At 55.2% G+C, this 15,372-nt stretch overlaps 1 protein-coding gene across 1 annotated transcript in view; it reads left to right on the top strand.

Moving 5' to 3' along the window:
• Casz1 (castor zinc finger 1) overlaps window positions 1-15,372 on the top strand; it is a 52,142-nt gene that overhangs the window by 16,054 nt on the left and 20,716 nt on the right. The window contains exons 3-4 of the mRNA XM_005353708.2: window positions 10,669-11,157; window positions 14,242-15,076. Of these exons, the coding sequence (XP_005353765.1) occupies window positions 10,669-11,157; window positions 14,242-15,076 (1,324 nt within the window). The remainder of the gene's footprint in view (window positions 1-10,668; window positions 11,158-14,241; window positions 15,077-15,372) is intronic.

Below are 15,372 nucleotides of genomic sequence, written 5' to 3'. Positions count from 1 at the left end.
GGCCCCCTTATGGTCTCCTGGTGTCCCGGAGACCACTCTATGCCTGCGTGGGAATGAGGATGCTGTACTGCAAATCCCCTTGTAAAGTGGATTCTGTATGGTGAGGAGAGAGCTTTGACTCGACAGTGACTCTCCTTGAAGAGGAAGGGCGGTGACAGGCAGTGGCAGACGGGCAGCAGGATGGGAGGATAGCCTGGGATGAACACATGTTGTCCCTCAACAGGCCCTATAGCAGAGAGGGTGCAGGAAGTCTGGGAGAGGACAGAAGTGGGTGCGAGGGAGCTTGGGTTTAGAGGCCAAGGACTGGCTCAGCAGGACTTTGATGCCTATCACCTGGCCAGCCTGGATTCCAGCTTTTTCCTCTGGCCCCCAAGGCTTTGAGGAAAAAGCACTGAGGTACTGGCCTCAGCTCCTCGGTACCGCTCCCTGGCTGGCTCACATTGACTCTGCCTTCCCCTACAGCCCTGGATCTGAGCCTCTTGTGTAGCATTTGTGGCAGAGAGAAAAGGCGAGGAAAAGGAAGACATCAAGAGACCCTGCTAGCACCAGGATGGTCTGATTTTCCTGAGGTCCCTGCAGAGCTTGGGCTTGAAGACTTTGCTTGAAGACCTAGCTTTCTGGGTGCTTTCTTGCTTTAGGTGGGACTTGGTCCAAGTTATTATAACAGGTCTCCTTCCCCCAGAGAAGACTGAGGAAGGCTTTCCCCGCGCATGTATTTAGGAGAGATCTTAGGGTGCCCTGGCACGGGGACTAGGGGTAGAGATCTTAGGGTGCCCTGGCACAGAGGCTAGGGGTAGAGGAAGGAAGGTGCCTACTTGACTGGGAGAAAAACCCAGAGTGGCAGGGGTCCAGTTTCAGGAATCATTAACTTTAGGGTCTCCTCGTGCCAGGGACCTCAAGCCTCCCCCAGCCGGGTCCTTGCTGGAGTTGGCTACATGTGACCAGGCACTGGGCTCCCGGAAGTACCTAGGGCCAGGCCAGGCAGGGTCAGGCTGTTGACCTCCTGACCTTACGAAAGCCCCCTCCTCAGTTCTCTGCTGTGCCGTACTTTCTTCCTTGTACCCATGCACCCATCCTGTTACCCTCGGCCGTCGTCCTTTCCAGTCTGGCCCCGGTTTCTTGCCCAACAGGCCTCAAGTCTCCCTGGCTCGGCTCTGGCCCGTCCTCCGTCACATTTTGCTTGCCAGCGCAGGGTACTGAAAACTGCTGGCACTGCCAAAAACCCTGTGTGCGCTATGACTCCCCAAACATCCCTTTATTTTTATTGTTCTGTTAATTACTGTTTAAACTTTAATAAGTCACTTCGTCAGGAGGGGGGACCTGCCGTGAGCTTTTCTGTGCAAACATGGGCCGGGAGTGACTCGGGTGTAATATAACCCTTTATGCGATGTGGGAATGTTTAGATTGTAACAGAAACTTGTTATTTTAATGACAGTTGGGGGGATCTGAGCACAGGAAAGAAGAGAGGTGGGCGCTCCCCTCCGTTCCCACTAAGGGCTTAGAGTGTCCAGGCCCCTTTAGGGCATCTCCCTTGCTGCCACAGAAGAGGGTTCCGAAGGCCATGAGGCTCTGTTGGGTTACCCGCTGGGCAGCTACTGATGGGGCTGAGCAGGCTGGCTCACTCAGGTGGTGCCTTCAGAAGGAGCCTGGCACTTTGGGGGGGGGCACAAAGAGGAAGGGTAGCTTGGGCACATGGGATGTAGGCGATCCCGGCAGTCACTAGGACTCTGGAAAGAGGCCGCAGGACCATGCAAGGTTGGACTCTGTACTTAGCTTCTGCCGAGGCTACAGAGGAGACCCTCTCTGTGGTCAGCCTTGAGCGTAATAGAAGTGGCACCATGTGCCCATCACGTGTGTCCCAGACAGTCATCCCTTAAACACGTTACAGATGTGGACACTGGGGCCCAGGACAGAGGAGACATGTATCAGAGGGGAAAGCATCTGCTTTGGGTTGTTTTCTTTGGAAACCGCCAGAGTCCTAGTGCTGTTTCTTGTCTCGGGAGGTGCCATACACTAGGAGGATGGGGATGGAGGCTCCGGAATCTATTCTGGGATCAGAGATGGCCCTCAGCTCTGGTGGGAGAACACGGGCAGGACTCACCATCAAACCCTGCCCCCACCATGAGTAACTAGGAGGTGAGGTCAGGCTCACCCTGCATTCTAGTGATGGGGACTGCCTGCCATCTTCCTTACTTGACTTGCTTTCCTTCAACTTGAAGGCCTAGAGTGAGTTTGACGGCAGCCCTCCGTTCCCCAGAGCCACTTCTGTAACGTACTTACTTCCAAAGTAGAGACACCTAGGGAAGGCATTTTATCCTAAGCATATGGCGGCCCCACGAAGACTCCAGGACGCCTCAGGACAGATCTCCCTGCTCTCTTTCTGTAATCCCTCCGTCCATCTGTGCATGCTATCAAGCCATGCTGCGTTACTGTCTATAGAGCAGTAGGAAGGAAGGACCTGGTGCTCACCTTCAAGGACCTGCTCTTGACTGTTGTTGGTGAAGAGGCTTCAGGGAAGGGTAAAATTAAGGGGCAGCTCTGTCCAAGGCAAGACTACCAGGGTCCAGACCAGCTGAGGAGGTAGCCCTTGTATATTTGGGCTCACTGGTCTGGCTCTGACTGCCTCTCATGGAAGGCTCCACAGGGTGTGAGGGATGGGGGTCTAGCTCTGCCCTGCTCCCTACCTCCTGCTGGTCAGGGCAGAGCCAGGAGGTTCAGGTCCCTGTGCCCTCAGCTAAATGGACAGCCCCCAGATGGTGGCCATGGCATGGATCACGAATCGCTGAGGTTTTCCTTTTCCGAGCAGCGCGTTTCCCTAAATTGTCTTTGACTTCGTGCATGGGTAATGAAAGTTTATGCCCTTGTTAGAAGGACAGGCGGCTGGTTCCAGTTAGAACTGGGGCTGTCTCCCTGCCAGCCTCCTCAGCCCCCTCCCCAGGAGAAGAGAGAGCTAGGTATCACCGGTGTGTGTGTGTTTGCACACACACACACACACACACACACACACACACACACGAACAGCCCCTCCCTCCCTGGTGAATAAGAAGGCTGTTAGGGGAAGGGAGAGGGGACGAAAAAAAAGAAAAAAAAACATTTCCATATTTGTGTAAGTTGCTTTAAAAGCATTTTATCATGTCATAAAAAAGGGAAAGTACTCTCAGAAATTGATCCTCTCTGCCAGCCCATTGGACAGAAGGACGTTGGGATGTTAATGGCCATCCTGCTCCAGGGTGGCTTATTAAAAAATTTATACATAAATGCTTAAAATTGCATAAATTATTTAAAAAAAAACCAACAAAGTAAGCAATTTGAATTCCCTCTTTTCCAACCCTTCTCTTGGTCCCCCCCATCCCAGCCCCTCCTCAGGGCCCTCCAGGTCCCCAGGCTCCTGTTCCCTCCTCGGGGTGTTCCCCCTGTTTTCTCCACTTCCCGCCACACCCCAGACACAGTCTGCCCTGCCTTCCTTAGGGGTTTCCCTGCCTCACCCACAAATTAATGAAACAGCCAGCCCACCACCAAACACTCACATGCACACGCGCTAATAAAAACACCACTAATAATGCCCCAAATCGCGAAATTAAATATTAAGGCCAAAGGAGGCGGACGAGGAGCGGGGCTGCCGCCACCGTTGCCGAAGTTGGAGCTGATGAGTGTGTCTCTCGCAGGCGTGGAATGTCACCCACACATCCTGGAGACTGGAGTGAGGAGTTTTATGATGGTTTTTCATTGATTTGTTTCCCCAGCGCAGCTGCCGACCTCTATTGAGGGACAAACATAATCAGCACTGACGCAAATTAGATGGTTATTCGTTTTGAAAATTGACAGAAAAACAATAAAAAAGATGAAATGCTCCCAAATCAATAGATATAATGAAATTCAAATAATCCGAGAGATGAGGTCTCCATGGCAACTGATAATGTGGAAAAGAAAACAATTTAATAAAGGACAGACACACTTTGAAAACAGATTGGGCCCGGGGAGGGGGGCGGGCTGGCGGGCGGAGGGCTGGAGCGCGGGCTAGCGAGTGAAGGATCACTGTCCGTCCCAAGGACACCCGCCATAATTAAGCGAGGCTTTCGGCCCCAGAAAGTGCAGATTCAGGTTTTAATACACAAAATTATTTCAGGAGCAGTGAATCGGAAAGTCGTTTGTAATGACCTTCCTGAGAGGCCCGGGCGCGGGGCATGTTGGAGGCTGGGCGGCCAGGCCGGCTGAGTTATGGCATATTTGTGTTTTTATAGTGCAGAGGGGAGGGGGTGGTGGTGGGGAGGGGGGGGAGAAGGTTAAACAGTATTTACAGCTCAGTTGTTTTCAGAGAGGAAGAGAAATAGAGTTCATGGAGAGATGCAGCGGGCAGGCAGGCTGGTGAGCCAGGGAGGCCTCAGGGCTGCAGGGAGGGGAGATGGGCCCGGCGGGTCTCCCCCTTAGGCTGCGTGACCCGCGTCTGCTCCCTAACCATAGAGGATACTCAGAGCTGCCACCCTGCTCCGGTTCCTGGCATGGCTCAGCGAGTAGTGTCTTCTCGGTCTGGGGCCTCATGGAGGATGGATGGCAGCCTGTGTCCAGGCTACATGGACGCCCAACTGTACCTACTCAGTGAAAGGGTGGGGCCCCGCTCCAGCTGCCACCAGAAGGTCACCTGCTGAGTCTCACAGTCTTCCTTTCTTTGCGTGGCACCACAGCCATTCACTTAGATGAGTCTTTCCTCTGCAGCCCAGGGCTGGCGCTCGGTGGCTAAGAACCCGCATGAGCATGTGGGAACCACATAGCCTTCTCTTTGGCGTTGCCTCTCTGCCAAGTACCTGCCTTGATCTCTGTCTCAGGTTTGCAGAGCTGAGGGCCACAGAAAGGAAAGGGACCACGCCGGTCCTTTCTATAGCCCTCCAGAGCCACTTGCCTGCAGCAGGAATTAAGAAGTCATCCCTGGGAGGCCTGGTATCCCTTTACACCTTCTGCCACCTCACCCCCCCACCCCCGCCCGGCCTCAGGAACTGTGTTTGTGTTCTGTTACCATGATCACAGGGCACTTCCAGAGCCTGGGCCACTCTCTGGGCCCATGTATGTATGTAATGTGAATACATACCATGGAGACATGCACACGTGGAAGTGTGAACATGTGTTTGTGCGTGTGCGGCTGCACACACACACAAGCAGGCAGACAAGTCGGTGTGTATTTGCTCAGTATGTGTTTTAAATCTCCCCTGGGTGGCAACTCTCTTTTTTCTCCCCTTCCTGTTTGGCTGTGACCTGGGGGAGATTGATAGCCCGCCTGCGCGGTGGATGCTAACAGTTCCCCTGATTTATAGAGTTACTTACGCTAAGTGAGGCCACTTAGACGCGTCTGGATAGTAAACCTTTTAACTGAACTAAAAAAAAAAATCATAATAAATAAATAAACAAAGGGGGGCAAGCTAGGGCCCAGTGACCAAGCCCCGCCCATTCCCCAGCTTGGAGGGCCAAGGGTAGCAGCAGCCATTCCTACCTCCCACTAACACTCAGAAGCCCTGTGTTTCCAGCCAAGGTTGGGATCAGGCCCAAGAAGGGACATCCCTCTCCTAGGGGACAGTTTTTGGCTAGGAGAGCTAGAGGAGGGAGCTGTTCCTATGGAGACAGGCTGAGCAGTAAAGGAGGAAGGAAGTGAGAGGCCCATGTCCAGCAACCTTTCCTTGCTTACACGCTCCCACGTCACTCCTGTGTTCTTTGCCACAGTGATGGCTCTTGTAATCACTTTGGAAATTTGTTCCCACATCTGTACTGAACAAGCCGCTGTGGTGGAGGCAGGGTGATACAGGAAGCGAACTGCCTGTCTTGTTTTCACAACATAAGCCTCCCATTTCAACCCAGGTGCTGGCCTGTGGACGGTGCACTTCAGTGGTGAGACCTTTGTCTGACAACACCGTCAGATTGGGGCTCCTGGTCTGTGAAGTTTCGGCTCCTCGTGGGTAGCCAAGGCAGAAACTCCAAGAGTACATCACCTCGGAGACTCTGGGACAGCTGTTTGGAGGACTGTGGGAGGCGTGTGTAGGGTTTCAGCCTGTGGCCTTGGACATCTTAGTCTGGCGGGAGTTGTGCTCTAGGACTGACGGGGAGACAGAATGCAATTACCAACCTCGTTGCTTCTGCTGCCTCATCTGGGAATGGGGACTGCACAAGAGACATAGCGGGATGTTAGGAGATCACCAGCATGTGTGCCAAAGCTTAGTCCCCTGCGTAGACAAGATGCTCAGAGGTTGTCACCTGCTATGTGACTCTCGATACTGCGGGCCAGGACAGTTGCCAGGGTGGCCCAGCAGTGCCCATGGCTCCTGAGCTGCTTCTGGCCGGAGGCAGGCAAGGCCCCATACACACCCACCCCAGGGGACTATCTGCTGGCCCCTGCCTCCCCACCTCCTGATATACAGCGGGCATTAGGCTGCCCAAAGGGGATACTGCATCCTTAGGAAGAAATATGTTCTCATTTTTCTTAAACACCGTTTCCACTGAGTGAAATGTTTAGAAGGGACGCGCAGGGAGAACTTTATTTCCTACCAGGGAGTTCAGAGCCACCAAGCAGAGCCCATAAAGCACCGGAGCCCGGTGGCTGACAGGCAGCCTGGCCACGAAATACATTACTCATGGGGGGTGGAGGCAGGGGGCTGCCAGGCCTGCCCAGCCCCATGGGACTGCCCCCACCCCAGCAGGATCAGCAACTCCAAGACCCAAGGCCATAAGGCAGTAGGCATCGAGTGTGTACTATTGTGTTCAGGCTGCCCGTGAGAGAGGGGCTGGCTGGACCAGATGAGCAGGGAGCAATTCTTCTAACTACCTTTGGTCTTCACTTCATGGTCAGGGAGGCTAGGGCACATGGGGCCCAGGTGCAGCCCTCTGAGCCCCCCTCTCTCACCAAAGCTGGCAGGAGCTCTGGCCTTCCCAGCCTTCGGAGGAGTGATGAGATTCATGCCATATCGGGCCCTTCTCCCGAGGCCCTCCCTTCATTCGGTTTCTGAAGCTGGCTGATTTGAATATTTATAAATATCAGTAAATTATTTATTGTAGCAATCTGCTGCACCGTTTTATCCATCGCAGTTAACACTTTAGGGGGCTCCAAGTTATGGGAACAGGAAGTGAGGTTGAAGAGAAGATGGCATAGGAGACGGAAGAAGCCCCTGCAGGGAAGCCTGGGCCGTTTCAAGCCCCAGCCTTGGTGGCTCTTGAGAGCCTGTGTTCATGCTCTGGGGTGTCTATGGCTCTAGGATCAACTTCCTCCTCCGACAAATGGGATCATCACGGTGCCTGCTCACTGCCCTTAAGGGTTTCAGTGAGTCCCCGCTCGAATGGTAGACAATTGTGCCTCTCTTTACCCTTACCCTCTGCTTTTTTACTTGGATGGCTGCTGCGGGCGGAGGTGGAGGGTGGGGTTGAGTTTCAAGCCCTCATAAGGAGAATTGGGACCCAGGGAGCTTAGAGGTGGCAACTCCAAGTCTCCTGTCTGTTTTTTCCCCCTGCTTCCCTGGGCTAAATGAGCTTTCCCTGCCCTAGTGTCTTGATTGAGACGCCTGTTGCCCCTCTTGGGCTCAACATCCTTTTCCCAGTCCTTGCTTGTCAGGTTCTGTGCTTGGCACAGAAAGATCCCACCTTGCACTTCTGCAATGCTTCTCCAGGGAGAAATCTGGCCTAGGCTCGGAGCTCACAGTGGGCAGAGCCAGGCTGTGCACTCAGAGCTCTGACCCCAAGGCTAGGCCATAGCCTATAGTGTGCACTTCCTAGTGATTGCCCTGCCGGTGCAGAGCTGCTGGGATCAGCCACGGGCTGCCAGGAATGGGATGAACCCTTCCAGGTCCTCTCCTTTACCTGCCTTCGCTGCTACTCCTAAGTCTGTCTGCCTCTGGGTGGGCAGAACAGGAGCCCCCTGCTTCCCACCCTCCAGTCCAAGCCTGCCTCCTGGGCAGTATTGTTCCCAGAGGAAGTGTCCAGTGTAAATAGAACAGCGGGCAGGCTAGTGGCGGGAAGGAGATGAAAGGGGCAATGACAGGACCGGGGACGGATGGCTTCCTTCCATTGAGGCCTGGCCATGGCGTTTATATTTTAGGGAAGAAAGTCAGAGGAATGTTTACATGGACAGGAGTCTGGGGTCAGACCAGTGTGTGTGGGGGGTTAATCTGTAGGTTCCAAGGCCTTGATGGAGGGGCTGGTTGAAGGTTCATGGGGACCGGAAGGCCGGCAGGCAGCTCAACTCTCAGCCTCATACATAAGCCCCTTCCTGCCACCCCAGCCTCACACGCGCAGGCTCTTATGCCTACAAGCCTTGCCTTTGCCAGTACCTCTCTGTCCCTGTGTCATGGGCCCAGACATCTCCTACTTCTCCACCCCCACCCTTGGGACCATCAGTAGAGTCAGGGGGAGGGCAACATCTGGAAGGCAGGTGGTCTGGGGCAGAGCAGCAGCTGGAGGGCAGGTGTAGAGGGAGTTGGCTAGAGCAAAGGGGCCTGGGGTGGGGGTGGGCCCTGAGCGCACAGCTGCACCGCAGCTGGTGGGGGCCCAGGCAGAGACTCGGCATGAAGCCGAGATAGAGAGAGGGTGGGTTGTGCCGGGTGGGCCGAAGTTCAGGGAGGCTCCAGGATGGGTGGAGACCCGAGGAGGGGCTGTTGCCAGCAGCAAGTGCAGCCCTGAGAGCTTGTGCTTCCCTCTTCCTTGGGATAAATATTTATAGATTCATTTGCCGTCTGCCATACACACTTGGCTGCTTAGCTCCTGGTAAAAATAGTGCAGGCTCCTCCACTCCGCCTGCCTCTTCCCATCCAAGACAGGGGACAGAGGGGCCCAGGTGAGACCTGCTACCCTGTGGAAAGCAATGCGCTATCATAGAGCCTGATAGCCTGCCCAGAGGCTGAGTGGGGTGGGGCGTGACCGTGAGTCCTGTCACTGAGTTTCAGGAAGGACCCACGGGTGGGTGTTCTGGATCTCTTTTGGCCAGCACAGACCTGGTGCTGTGGGCAAACATGAGTGGAGTGGGCATTGGCTTGGCAAGAGCCAAAGGCCCCGAAACTGTGACCCCTGAACTAGGAATACGGGACAAGACTGAACAGACCTTTCCATAGCATGGAATAGGCTGACATTACCCTGTCCTTTCTGGGCCAAGCAGAGCCATACGTATCAGCAGCCAGTGGCAAGGCAAGGATCTGGGGCCACGGGGCATTTGAAGGGAAGGGGTGGTTAATCTGCACGTACAAGTTGAAGCAGTTATCTTTGTGTGGCATGAGGCCTCTAGGCAGACACTGACGTAGCCACAGGTGGGCTCTCGGGGTACAGGTTCTCCTGGTATTTGATTATCATGGGTCACAACCCTGAGCAGAGCCCCTCGCCTAGCCTTCTGACCCATGTGGAACATGCCAGATTCCATGGAAAGAACTGTGGAGAGTAGATGGGGTCCCTATGCGCAGAGGTATTGTGAGTGGAGACCCTTCCATATGAGCGCTGGCCTGTGTCTGGCCACACCACGAGGTCTGGCACAGGGTAGGACCTCACTGCCGGCATGGTGGGCAACTGACAGATGGATGTGTGGGTTACGAAGTGTATGTGTATCTGTGCTTGTTAGTCTTCCTGGCCGGTGTGCTCCTGAGACCCTGGGAGACCTGACGAGGGCAGAGGGCAGGCTAAGCGGTGCAGGGGGATAGCCACTACTCTAGGAGCCATCCAGTCTCTCCGGCTGCTCAGTGGCTATCGTCAGAGATGAAACACAGGACCTGTAGCTTCCACTGGCCCCATATGTCCTCACTGAGGTCCCAGCATGTCTTCTGGGTTTGGAAGTAGACTTCCGGGGCTACAAGAGCTGAAGGGAAGAAGGGGGTCCTAAGACAAGAGGAGTGGCCACAGAAGGGTTATGAGGAGCTGTGTCTGGGTAACCCTGACTGAGGTTTGTGGGAAGCAAGCAGCAATAGGAAATGACCAGACTTCATGTGGGGTTGGGGATGTGGAAAGCAGAGAAGAGTGATGGGAGGGGAGACCTTGGAGGGGTTCTGAGTGGCCAAGGGAAGAACCCTGCCGTATAGTGAGCAGAAATAGGAACCAGGGACGGGGGGCAGAGCCAGAGTTCTGACCTGGCAGAAGATCTGCCAGAGAGTAAGGTGCTCAAGTGGGGAAGGTGCCAGCCGATTGCTGCCGGGTCAGCAAGGCAGGAGGTTGGCACAGGTTGGAAGCTGGCTGCAGCTGACTCTTCCCCAGGGACCCGTGGTGAGGTAGAACAGTCAGAGGCACAGCCAAGCTGCCAGCAGCGCAACACTGGCCCTTGCCAGCCTTGCCTCATACCAACCCTCCACCTGCCCATGCCTTCATTTCCTGTGTTAAATAAAGGACATGTCACCCCACGGAGGGGCTATTTCAGGCCAGCCAAGCCTAGGAAATTCTTTCAGGAATCGAGCGCTAGAACTCTTGTGTTCGAAGAGTCATTTATCTCTTTATCCCGAACCACCTCCCTCATGTCGGCTGCTGTGTTCGGTTGTACTGGTAGGGCAGCTGTGAGTCCAGCCCTGGAACACTCGGGCTAACACAGGCGAGAGGCACAGGCCAGGTAGTCTCAGGCAGTTTGACAGAACTGTGGTCAGTCGAGGGGGGGGTGGAGAACGAATTTAGGGGTGACTGTGCTTGGTGTACAGGCCTCTCACCTCTGTACCCCCCACTCTATCCCTGCAGCTGAAGGCACCCGGTGCACCGACCCACCCGCAGGCAAGCCTCCAATGGCAGCCAAGCGCAAAGGCGGCCTGAAGCTCAATGCCATCTGTGCCAAGCTGAGCCGACAGGTGGTCGTGGAGAAGGGAGCAGAGGCTGGCTCCCAAGCTGAAGGTAGCCCACTATGTCCCCGGGACAAAGAGCGCAGTGGCCCCGAGTCTGGAGTTACCCGGGCTCCCCGGAGTGAAGAAGACAAGAGGCGGGCAGTGATCGAGAAATGGGTCAACGGGGAATACAGTGAAGAGCCTGCACCCACACCAGTGTTGGGGCGCATTGCCCGTGAGGGCCTGGAGCTGCCCCCAGAGGGCGTCTACATGGTCCAGCCGCAGGGCTGCAGTGATGAAGAAGACCACGCAGAGGAGCCCTCGAAGGACAGCAGTATACTGGAGGAGAAGGACTCAGATGGTACAGCTGCAAAAGATGACAGCGGCCCGAGCACCAAGCAGGCTTCAGGTGTGTGGCTGGCCGTGGGAGAAGGGAGGATGAAGGCCAGAGAGGGAATTCTTCCTTGTTCATCCAGACACCGGTACCTTATCCAACCCAGCAAGAATTGGAGAGACGGGGTGGCGGAGAGGCAGAGTGGAATTGGCAGCTTCCTGAGTGTGAACAGGCCTTGGGGAGCTGCTAGCAGTGGGGCTTTGAGAGGATGGGGGGCAGGCAGGGGTGCACAGAGAGACTCAACAGATGAGTGAGCAGAAGGTAGGCACGCACGTGACAGCACATACCTGCACAGCGATGAGCCTGTCTGGGCCCACGGTGTGGGGACCGATGGGGCAGTGTCAGTGGTACCACGAACAGCACAAGTGATCATCTCTCAGTCTTCTCTTGGTAACTTAATGAGATGTCTAGAAAGGGCTTTGTGCTCCCACCCCACTCCGTCTCCTTCCCTGTGTCCCATCCTGCCCTCTGAAGCAGTATGTTTCCACAAGCCTGGCTCAGCCCAGACAGCAGATCCCCTCAACATGCAGCTGCCCTGGACATGGTCTCCTGACTGACCTGTTTCCCACAAGACGGCAGGGGCCCGGCTTTATCAGTGTCTCCTTGTCCTTAGGACACAGCCGCCTTCCCTGCTTTTGCTCCAGGGGAGGGCTGGCCTGGCATTTCAGACAGGAGAGGGGGTCTCCTCTTGGATTGGAGCCCTGGGACCTGGGGCCTTGGCTCCAGTCCCCAATCTCCTTCCTAGGCTTATTCCTAGAGCCCTGCGCCTCCCTTGCCTGCTCCCCTGTCCCCTTCCCCCTGCAGTGAGGGGCGCATCTCTTCCCTGTGCGGGGAGCCCTGCTCAGCCACATAATTATGCATATAAGATATAAACAGAGCTGTTTAATTATCCTTCGCCACATCAGTGACAGAGTAATTAACAAACATTGCAAGATCAATGAGGAAAAGTGTGACCTTCAGTTTCCTCTGATAGGAAAAGCCCTTGCTGTTGCCAGACACAAGGTGATTGCTCTGGGCCTGAGGAGAGGAGAGGGGAGGGGAGGGGGAGCAGCAAGGGCTGCTGTCCCTCAACACCCTCCTCCCACACCCTGCCCCACCCATGGCCAGGGCCATCAGGTAGTGTCCTCCGCCTTCTTCCCTTCCTCCCAGCATCTGGGAACTGTGCAGGCAGGAGTAGGGGTGTGGACCTCTTGTGACTGCTGCCCCCAGGTCTCTGACCTGGCCCCCTCTCAACCCTGAGCACTGAGTTTTTAGCCCAAACCTCATCTGCCCACCATGGGTTTGGCTCCCTAGGACTTTAGCTGTCTGTGGGACCCCATCTGGCCCCCTCCCTGTCCAATGCTGCCTGCCCTTCAGAGCCTTCTGTTTCTCTGCCATATATAGTGAGGCCTCAGCTGCCTCTAGCTATTTTTAGCCCTTTTCCCTGGTCCCTGAACCACTTCATCCAGCGATCAGAGCCCACTCCCAGGCCAGCCCCCAACCTGTGTGTCTGGAGCTTGGGCTTGTGCTGACCCATCGACTTGCCAAGGCAATTGACTCTGAGCTCCTTGAATTATTCTGTGTGTCGGGGGAATGTCTGACTGTCCTCTTCTGTGTCTAGTGGGGTCCCACTGCCCCCCATGATGGTTCAGAGCCCCTCCTTTCACATCCTGCCGGGATGTCTCTCCTGCTAGGGTACACTGCTCCATCAGCTCCCCTTCTGGTTTCTGGGGAGCTCTGAGACTCCTAGAGCTGGCAGGATTGGAGGGAGCCAGGCGTCCCCTCTGGTCATACCTTCCCTTGGCTGTGTTCTCAGGGACTCTAACCCGGGCCCTGGCTGCTTTGAGTGTGCTCAGGTGGGGAGAACATAAGAGAAGGTAAAACCTGGGAGTCTCTGGGCTGTCCCATCTCTCTGTCCTGTGTGCGCCCAACCTGGATGCTGGAGTAGCCCACAGTAGGTGCACAGCAGGACTTGGGTGGAGGAATGACTGAGCTAGTATACGTTGGGGACTGTCCATGTGCTGCGGTGACAGACTGTGTGTGGCAGAGGCAATATGAGGGGCTCACTTCCTCCAGCCTGCTGAGGTTTGTCCCAGGGCCCTGGGTGTGGGGGTTGGAGGATTGTGTGTGTATCTGTAGAATTGGGGATATGCATCTAGTGTGTAGATAAATATGGGCACATTATTATGAGTGTGTAAATGGAGTATGTGAGAGACTGTGCCTGTGAATGTATATGTGTGTTGTATGCATGTGCGTGCGTCCTTATGTGAGGGAGAGAGAGACAGGGAGGGAGAGAGGAAGGGGGAGTTCTCAGAGTGTTGGATATGATAGCGGGGAGGATGGACGCTCTTTCCTCAGTCCTGTTACCCTGGGTCCAGCAGGGCCCTTAGCGTCCGTCTCCCAGGTGAGCCACCCTTATATGTGAGCTGAAGAGCTGCAAGGTGGCCGGGAGGCTTGAAGGACTTGTCCTTGATGCAGATTCTGGCTGGAGTGAGGGTGGTGGTCTGAGTGGGCACGCTGACATAGTCCCTGCCTCTGCTCAGCGCTGTTATTGGGGTCAAGAGATCGGATTCTGAGTGAGATGCCACAATCCTTCATCTGCCCAAGAGACCCTCCAGCCAGGCAGACCGCAGCCACCCACTCACAGTGGCTCCCTCTACTTTGGGGTCCCTCTTATCTGTCTAGTTGGTGGTCCCCAACCCTACCTGTTCTGTTCCTCCTGACCCCTACATCAGGAGGCAGGTCGGGATCTTGCCTTAACTTCCAGTAAAATGGCTTCTCTTTCATATTAGGCCAAGGCGAGAGAGTGGAGACATTTATGAAACTTTGTTTAATGTACTGAAAAGCCATCGGCCAGAACATTTAGGAAATTGATTTTCCTGGCATTGATGAACTCGTTTTATTTTACCCCAGTATTAATTACTTTTTTTTAAAACAAATTAATTTAAGAGTCGTAAAACCTAACAAGTGAGCCAAATGTCCATAGATCATGTCCTGCTCCGCCCCTCCCCACACTGGTCCCCTCCCTCCTTGGGCGGGGGCTCAAGGTAGAGAGGCTTCTCGTCTCTTTTCTCCCCTGCTCCCTCCCAGAAATGACACACACCCCTCTTTTCCCTGTAGGAGAAACCTCTTCTCTGAGGGACTACGCCGCCTCCACCATGACCGAGTTTCTGGGCATGTTCGGCTATGACGACCAGAACACTAGGGATGAGCTGGCCAGGAAGCTCAGCTTCGAGAAGCTGCATGCAGGCTCCACCCCCGAGGCGGCCGCCTCTTCCATGTTGCCCACCTCTGAGGATACTCTCAGCAAGCGGGCACGTTTCTCCAAATACGAGGAATACATCCGTAAACTCAAGGCTGGCGAGCAACTTCCCTGGCCAGCCCATGGCAGCAAGGCCGAGGACAGGGCAGGCAAGGAGGTGATGGGCCCGTTGCCCAGCCTACGGCTACCCAGCAATACCACCCACCTGGAAACCAAGGCCACCATCTTGCCATTGCCATCACACAGCAGTGTCCAGATGCAGAACTTGGTAGCCCGTGCTTCCAAGTATGACTTCTTCATTCACAAACTGAAGACGGGCGAGAACCTGAGGCCTCAGAACGGAAGCACATACAAGAAACCATCCAAGTATGACCTGGAAAACGTCAAGTACCTGCACCTCTTCAAACCCGGGGAGGGCAGCCCTGACATGGGCGGGGCCATTGCCTTCAAGACAGGCAAGGTGGGGCGCCCCTCCAAGTACGACGTTCGGGGCATCCAGAAACCAGGCCCTACCAAGGTTCCGCCCACCCCCAGCCTGGTTTCTACACCCCTCGCCAGTGTGCCCAGCGCCCCCAGTGCCCCCGGGCCGGGACCTGAGCCACCTGCCTCCCTGTCCTTCAACACTCCCGAGTACCTGAAGTCAACCTTTTCCAAAACAGACTCCATCACCACGGGAACCGTCTCCACTGTCAAGTAAGGATCCCTCCTCTCCCTGGCCCCCACTGCCTGCATGAACCCTGGGGCCGGACTGGATAGAGAGGTCTCCCTCCTTCCCTGCAAAGCTTACTGTGGTGGGCACGGCCACCTGTGCAGCTCAGATTGCCTTGTATATATGCACACACACACACACACACACACACACACACACACACACGCACAACATCATTGCTCTTGTGCCCTCATCAGGTGCTCTTGCGCTGACCTTTGACCTGCATATGACACATTTGCTGTGTGCCCCTACATTGTCACACACCCTCTGTGTGTTCCTC

Source organism: Microtus ochrogaster, chromosome 10 (genome assembly GCF_000317375.1).
Source record: "Microtus ochrogaster isolate Prairie Vole_2 chromosome 10, MicOch1.0, whole genome shotgun sequence".
In the NCBI taxonomy this organism is placed as follows: Eukaryota; Metazoa; Chordata; class Mammalia; order Rodentia; family Cricetidae; genus Microtus; species Microtus ochrogaster.
Note: the sequence above shows the minus strand (reverse complement) of the source record. Positions and strands in the feature narration are given on the sequence as shown.